General features: G+C 43.5%; 1 protein-coding gene across 1 annotated transcript in view; it reads right to left on the bottom strand.

Annotated features, from left to right (window-relative positions):
- Nucleotides 1-6,685, bottom strand: part of LOC311149077 (nucleoprotein TPR-like) — a 41,355-nt gene extending 34,670 nt beyond the window's left edge. The window contains exons 1-7 of the mRNA XM_084186185.1: nt 6,467-6,685; nt 5,760-5,864; nt 5,545-5,618; nt 5,365-5,461; nt 5,175-5,278; nt 4,886-5,050; nt 3,272-3,445 (exon numbers count right to left, since the gene is read on the bottom strand). Of these exons, the coding sequence (XP_084042311.1) occupies nt 3,272-3,445; nt 4,886-5,050; nt 5,175-5,278; nt 5,365-5,461; nt 5,545-5,618; nt 5,760-5,864; nt 6,467-6,617 (870 nt within the window). The 5' untranslated portion in view covers nt 6,618-6,685. The remainder of the gene's footprint in view (nt 1-3,271; nt 3,446-4,885; nt 5,051-5,174; nt 5,279-5,364; nt 5,462-5,544; nt 5,619-5,759; nt 5,865-6,466) is intronic.
- Nucleotides 6,686-8,557: the final 1,872 nt, after the last annotated feature.

The raw sequence follows: 8,557 nt of genomic DNA on the forward strand, positions 1-8,557 counted from the left end.
ATTTAGAATTAATATAGGGGAAACACTGCACTTCTTACTGTATAATAGAAAAGGCAACTGCAGAAAATAGCTGATTTGCTCATATCCAAAGTCCTACCTGTGGGCAGGAGGAATGTAGTAAAGAATGTAAATTATATAATGATCTGCATTTTCATTGTGGCAGTAAGGGGAAAACACACTAGGCCTATATGAAACCATCTTTAGACTACTCTTCAGACAACTTTACACACTCTCCCTCACACACACACCACTCTTTCCTTCTCTCTTCCACACACACACACATCTACCTCACAAAGGTGAGGCAGCAAACAGAATTTAAGGAACACCAGAAGAATATGGATTTTTTAATTCAGATTTAGCTTAGAATTACATTGATGAGGATAGGCATATGCATCCTACCTTTGAAGCATCTTTGAGTAGGCCATCCATCTTTTTCCTGCGCCATCCAAATGTGTGCATAGCTAAGGGGTACCATGTTGTCAGCTAGCTAGCTAGGTAACATGACTAAAAAAGGTAGTTTGTTATCAAACCAAAACCTTGCGGCCCACGAGTAGTTTAAAACATCCCGCAACATGGTTTATAAAAATTATATAACATGTGCGCCAATTCGCGTTAGAATGGGTTTTGGTCTAGAAACTTGTGATTTTGTTATGTAAATGCCAGAGCATATGAGCGGAGTGGAGCGGTGAGAATCTCAGCTCCTCGCTCACGGAGCTGTTCACCCCTCCGCTCCCCCCGCTCAAAGCCACATCAGGCCAGTCCGCTCATTATCGCTCAGCGCTCAACGCAGTTTGCATCGCGCTCCACTCAAATCGCCCCCCGCTCAGTCCAAAAAAGGAAAAAAATGTATTTCACTTTTAGCTTAAACCACAGCCTTACTTTATCTCCCCGAATTTGTTGCATACAGACTCATCTCGGATTATCCATTCTGTCTTGAAACGGGGATCTAACACTGACGCTAAAATGAGATGTTAATCAGTATAGTATATTCCATAGCGAATTGACACGTTGTTTGCCAATGTTTCTGCAAAAGCAGCGATGCCCATTGGAAGTGCAGCTTGAGTGTAATCGGTGAGCAGGGATTTGATTTCTGTGACAGCAGGGAGGATCATCCCCAGGTTCCCCAGCTCCTTCTGCATTTTGTCTGTGAGGTCTGCTAGTGGTGTCAGCACACTGACAAGGTGCGTCAGCTGCCGTACTTGATTCAGGGTGATGTTAGCAACATTAGACTTGAGTTTGTTTTACCATAACGGGTCTTTTTGGAACAACCGGATGAACGACTGAATCATCCGCAGCTGGCTGCTCCATCAAATGGCGCAGGCATTTGTGGGGCGGACACCTAATTGGTCGGTTTCCTCTGTGCTCTTGCGTACACTTTTCACCAGGTGCCCGACTTTCACTAACAGCCTATTAATGTTGTCGTGCTTGTTAACGGCGTTTTTGATCGCCAGCTGAAGCATGTGAATGGGGCATCTCAGATGTAAATTTGACAAAGTAAAGTACTGATTTATCATAGTTTCTTGGGGGAGTGTAGCCCGGTTGAGCTGCGCTGGCGAAGTGTTGCATCCCTTCGCGTTCTCCTTTACTCAGCGGTTCATAGTCCATGAAAATCATTTCAAAAAATGCTACATCCAGCTCTCTTTTTCTCTCCCTTGTTATGGTTGGGCCTTTGCGTGCAGTGAATAAACTTTTGAATTCCTCAACCCTTTTCTCTTGTTGCTGCTGCTGCTCCTCTCGCTCTATAAAATACAAATTAATGGACGACACAAATTAAATTAAACAGATGGATTCTGGGTCAGGCTTGAGCATGCTTCAGACTCGTGGTGTGAGCGAGCGAAATTGGAGCGGGACATAGGGCGACGCTCCGTCCTTTTAAAAATGCCGCTCTGCGCTCTGTTCAAAATCCGTCCGCTCACGCTCCACGCTCGCTCCCGCTCCACTCCGCTCATATGCTCTGGTAAATGCACAAGGATGACTGTCACTGTGCTCCGTTTTTCCTCTGTGGCAGTGGCACTCAGAGGTTGCGTTCAAGTTCCTCAGTGTCCACATCGCTAAGGACCTGTCATGGTCCAAACACACCAACACAGTCGTGAAGAGGGCATGACAACGCCTCTTCCCCCTCAGGAGGATGAAAAGAATTGGCATGGGCCCTCAGATCCTCAAAAAGTTATACAGCTGCACCATTGTGAGCATATTGACTTGCTGCATCACCGCTTGGTATGGCAACTGCTTGGCATATGACTGCAAGGCGCTACAGAGGGTAGTGCATACGGCCCAGTACATCACTGGGGCCTAGCTCCCTGCCATCCAGGACCTCTATACCAGGTGGTGTTAGAGGAAGGTCCTAGAAATTATCAAAGACTCCAGCCACCCAAGCCATAGATTGTTCTCTCTGATACAGCATGGCAAGCGGTACCGGAGAGCCAAGTCTGGGAACAAAAGGCTCCTGAACAACTTCTACCCCCAAGCCATTAGACCAGGGTTTCCCTCGATCCTCGGGAACCCAAGGAGTGCGTGTTTAGTTTTTTGCCATAGCACTATACAGCTGATTCACATAATTAACTAATCATCAAGCTTTGATCATTTCAATCATACTTTTTATGTAGTGTTAGGGCAAAAATCTAAACGTGCACACCTTTGGGTCCCGAGGAGAGAGTTTGGGAAAGGCTGCATTAGACTGCTGAACAGTTAATCAAATGGCTACTATTTGCATTGAACCCCCTTTTTTTTTTTTTTACTGACTCTTTCACTGGATCTATGCACATTTACCGGACTCTACCCACACACACTCAGACATTCTACACCGACACTCCCAACACATACACGTGCATATTGACGCCACACACAGACACACTTCCACACTTTTTCAAGTTTAACATACGCTGCTGCTACTCGGTCAAATCTGATTGCCTAGTCACTTTTACCACTACCTACATGTACATATTACCTCAATTGCCTCGTACCTCTGCTCATTGACTCGGTATCGGTCCTCCTTGTATATAGCCTCGTTATTATATCGTGTTACCGGTTCCTTTTTTGTGTGCACATTGTTCTTTCTTTTTAACTCTGCATTGTTGAAAAATGGCTCGTAAGTAAGCATTGCACGGTACAGTATACACCTGTTGTATTCGGCGCATGTGACAAATACATTTGATTTGAAAAGCACAAAAATGCAACGATCAAAGAAGCAACGTCTGCAATGATGACTGCCTTTGAGAGCTATAGAGTATTCATTGGAATCCAAAGCAAATCCAAGACTTGTTCTACATACCTTGTACAAGTTGGAGAGCTTTATGTTGGCATTCAGCTCATTCCTAAACTTGTCCTCCATGCTAGCGTGCTGCTCCTTAGCCTCTTTCAGTTTGATGATCATGTCTTCAGTCTGCTTCTGAAGGCTTTCATTTGAAGTCTTTAAACTGTTCACTTGGTCCTGGACTCTGTTCATCTACAAAAAACAACCAAAAACATAATGTTGACACAGTAAATGGGGTAATAGTTTAGAGACATTCACATAGTCCCGTGTAGCTCAGTTGGTAGAGCATGGCGCTTGCAACGCCAGATTTGTGGGTTCGATTCCCACGGGGGGCCAGTATGAAAAATGTATGCACTCACTAACTGTAAGTCGCTCTGGATAAGAGTGTCTGCTAAATGACTAAAATAATAAAATGTAAATGTAATAACTATTTGTGATACAAAGATGTTTTGTTTTAGACACTAACTACGTAAGGGATAATCAACGAGGAGCTATGCTTTCTCTAGAAAATAATGAACTCCGTGGAAGGTGTGTTCCATGAGGCGCTAGCGGAACAGAACTGACCTTCCACGGAGTGGCATTATTTTCCAGAGAACGCATAGATCCACGAGTGGATTATCCCTTTTATACCATGGCTATAATTTAACACATTTGGCACAAGAAATGTGTTCATTTGCAGGTAGAAATGTGTTCCAACATCCACTGAAGCAGCTAGCAAGTTTACTAGATAGCTACAGTAGTTGCCTTGGTAAGCAAACAAACAGAATTGCTAGTTTAGTTAACTAAACCATCAAGTCCTAGCTTGCTATTATGAAAATCGAATTCAACAATGTCAATATGTTTTCAATTCGACTTTTGCTTTAAAAAAAACAGCTCAATAGAACATATCAGAATTAACTATAGCCATTGAATTCTACCGCACTGATATAAAGTGCCTTATAGGGACATAATGTACGCTCTAGAACCCCCTTCAAGCCAATCAGAAATGAGTATTCAACAATGCCATGGTATAACTTGCTTTAACACCTATTGACGATAGTATCTTCTGGCCGGGGAAGTTTAGTTAAGAGCCCTGATGCTTGCTCTAAACGTTATCGCGCATCGCTTGCAGTACTGTTTTGGAAACATAAGGAACGTATCTTTCATATCCGTGATAAATAATTTTCTAAAAACTAATGGTTAAATTACGACACACCTTTATAGCGGTATGGTTCCCACACGGCCATATTTCCACGTTACAGCGCTTGTTTACAGAAATCTGACGGGAGACAGAGTTGGACTACCAGTGCTAATTAGGTGTCAGTCTCCGAACACCTGTGTGTAAACGGAAGACTGACACCACAAACGTTGTCAATGTGAAATACTGTCAGCTGCAACTTTGGTAAAACCGGTTAAAACAGTTCACAGTAAGTGTACATTTAGCATTTGTGAAATTATTTTTATGTGATATGAAAGTAGACTCATGTTTCTAGAACCGTACTGCAATTGAGAATCAATTCACGTTTAGATGGAGTATTTGGCTGTTTTGGCTTCCAGAGCCAATTCACCTCTAACAGAACATGTAAGGTCCTTGGCCTATAAGGACTAACATTAGGCTCCTTTAGTCCATTATTGGGCTAGTCTTGGTCATACCTCATCCTCTTTGTTCTCAAGGCTGCACTTGAGCTCCAGGATCTCGTTGCCCTTCTGGCGTGACATGGCCAGCAGCTCCTCACTCTTAGCCTTGAGCTCTCCGTTCAGCCAGGCCGTCTGGCCCTGCAACAGCTCCTTCTCCTGCTCCATACGCTTCTCACGGTACTGGAGGTACCAGGCACAACAGTGTGGATTACACATGTGATGTATCAGATCATTTCAACACCTTCCTTGAGAGCTGGGTCCTATTCAAAAGGTCATAAGTTACAGAACATTCAAATAGGCTCACCTTGATGTTGACCTCTGAGGACTCGAGCTCGTCCAGCTTGAGCTGCAGCTTCATTTTTGTGGCATTGACTTCTGCCACTTTGTCATTGAGGCGCTGCAGGTCCTCTGATGAGCAAATAAATCCCATAGACATTAGATAAAGTGTGTGTATGTGTGTATGTATGTATCCCTCCACATATATTCATCCATACCACTCAGATAGTCCACTTCCTGGGATCTCCTCTCCAGTGTATGTACAAGCTCCCGCTTCTCTGACTCCAGTTCATCTTTGGCTTTAGAGAACTGGGCCTAGAATAACATTTATGTCAATGTTAAGCTCAAAAAGGTGTCAACACCAACCGTTAAAGAGGTGACAAGATCATGAGTCTCACCTGTTCAGATGTAAACTTTTCTTGGTTGATTTCACACTTTTTATTATTTTCCCGTAAACTCTTGAGTTCTTCATCTATAGAAAAAAATAGCCATTTCATTAAACAGTGGATTGTCATCCCCCATTCTTTAGTCATGGTCAGTAACACCAGTGTTTACATGTATGCAGCAGTCAGTAAAGAGCCTTTGGCTGGATCAAGTAACTAATTCCACTTACCGATCTTGGTGAACTCCTCTCTGAGTTTGTGGTGCTGTTCAGTCTGGGTCACAAACTGTTCCTGACTCTGCTCAAGACGCTGCACTTTCTCAAAGAACTGTTGTTCTGCAAGAGTGACAACAACACATGTTAACTTGGCTGCTCTTGTCTTGAAGGCTAAATGATAAATCAAAGTACTTTAATGAAGTTGGCTAGCTACAGGGAGTAGAGAAGTTCTTAATAAACTAACGCAGGGCTCTCCAATCCTATTCCTGGAGAGCTACCAGGTCCTGTAGGGTTTCGCTCCAATCCCAATCTAGCGCACGTGATTCTAATAATTAGCTGGTTGATCAACTGAATCAGGCCAGTTACAACTGAGGTTGGAGTGAAAACCTACAGGACGGTAACGTTAGCTCTCCAGGAACAGGGTTGGAGACCCTGAGTTAACGTTACCCTACTCACTAAGTCTTTCCTTCACCACGTTACGTCAGCCAGTACAGCTAGCTAGTTACAGTAGCAAAACAATTTAGACATGGCTGATAAACAATGTTGGCTAGTTATTTTTGAATCCATCACATTACTCTGCCTTGTAAACTAACTAGCTAGATAGTAAACAGTTGTTGATGCTGCCGGTCAAAGCCATCTACGCGTTAATAACCTACTACGTTATCCTACTACGTAGTTAGCTAGGCTGTACACATACAATGACCTATTCAGCCATTTCTTACCACTATCGACTCTAAATTGCTCATGGTGTGCCTTGAGGAAATCTATTTCATATTGCAGATCAGAGAGGAGCTTTTCCAGTTTATTTTGAACAGCTTTTGGGAGTTTCGTTATCTCAGCGCGATCCAGCGCTTGTGGCAGCACTGCCGACATTTTCCCTGCACGAAACACCTGGCTCTAAGCAGGCGCAGTGACTACTTGTTCTCAGTGACCTGTGTGGTGAGATATCTCGATCTGTTGGAATACGATGATACAAACGCTTATTTCAAAGAGCGCTCCTTAAGCCACGCCCCTGTGGGCAGAGCTAGGCATGTTGCACCGGGACACGTTTTAATACAGAGAAAAGCCTCTCATTCTACGGGTTTGCTGTTCTTCTGTGTAGCGTAGTTATCATGTTATATTTGAGACCAGTGTATTGCAGTTAATTTCGTCTTTGACTTAATACGTAAATATATTTCCGTAGTAAACAAGAAAACAACGAGTCCCAGACAGTGTGCAATAGAACATACCAGTTTACTGGCTACCTAAATTATTGGGATCATCCGGTTACCACCAGTGTTTGCAATACATTGAGCTCGTTGACAAAATAGACACGAAGGTCCGCGGTGGGTCTGTGTAAATTATGCGATTATATTTTTGACAGATTTATAGCAGTGAATGTCATCTATTAATGTACTCTTATAGTATTTAGAAGTAGCAGTCATATCATCCAGGGAAACGAATTGCAGTGTTCCATGACTATGTACATATGGCAGCAGCCTCTAACGTGCATGGTAGAGTAAGCGGTTGGTAGCCGTCTAGTGACAGCTACTAAAGTTCAGGGCAGGGTACTGGGCGGGGGAGGCTAGTGATATTTTTTCTTTTCTTTTTTTCCCATCCTTTATTTAACCAGGTAAGCCAGTTGAGAACAAGTTCTCATTTACAACTGCGACCTGTCCAAGATAAAGCAAAGCAAGGCGATAAAAACAACAACAACAACACAGAGTTACATATGGAATAAACAAAACGTACAGTCAATGATACAATAGAAAATCTATATACAGTTTGTGCAAATGTAGTAAGTTATGGAGGTAAGGCAATAAATAGGCCATAGTGCAAAATAATTACAATTTAGTATTAACACTGGAGTGATAGATGTGCAGAAGATGATGTGCAAATAGAGATACTGGGGTGCAAATGAGCAAAATAAATAACAATGTAAATAACAATATGGGGATGAGGTAGTTGGGTGGGCTAATTACAGATGGGCTGTGTACAGGTGCAGTGATCGGTAAGCTGCTCTGACAACTGATGCTTAAAGATAGTGAGGGAGATAAGTGTCTCCAGCTTCAGAGATTTTTGCAGTTTGTTCCAGTCATTTGCAGCAGAGAACTGGAAGGGCTGGCGGCCAAAGGAGGTGTTGGCTTTGGGGATGACCAGTGAGATATACCTGCAGGAACGCATACTACGGGTGGGTGTTGCTATCGTGACCAATGAGCTAAGATAAGGCAGGGATTTGCCTAGAAGTGATTTATAGATGACCTGGAGCCAGTGGGTTTGGCGCGAATATATAGTGAGGGCCAGCCAACGAGAGCGTACAGGTCACAATGGTGGGTAGTATATGGGGCTTTGGTGACAAAACGGATGGCACTGTGATAGACTACATCCAATTTGCTGAGTAGAGTGTTGGAAGCTATTTTGTAAATGACATCGCCGAAGTCAAGGATCGGTAGGATAGTCCGTTTTACGAGGGCATGTTTAGCAGCATGAGTGAAGGAGGCTTTGTTGCGAAATAGGAAGCCGATTCTAGATTTAACTTTGGATTGGAGATGCTTAATGTGAGTCTGGAAGGAGAGTTTACGGTCTAACCAGACACCTAGGTATTTGTAGTTGTCCACATATTCTAAGTCAGACCCGCCGAGAGTAGTGATTCTAGTCGGGCGGGCGGGTGCAAGCAGCGTTCGATTGAAGAGCATGCATTTAGTGATGACTATTTAACAGTCTGATGGCCTTGAGATAGAAGCTGTTTTTCAGTCTCTCGGTCCCTGTTTTGATGCACCTGTATTGAGCTCGCCTTCTGGATGGTAGCAGGGTGAACAGGCCATGGCTCAGGT

The sequence above is a fragment of the Coregonus lavaretus genome, assembly GCF_964263955.1.
Source record: "Coregonus lavaretus genome assembly, chromosome: 21".
In the NCBI taxonomy this organism is placed as follows: Eukaryota; Metazoa; Chordata; class Actinopteri; order Salmoniformes; family Salmonidae; genus Coregonus; species Coregonus lavaretus.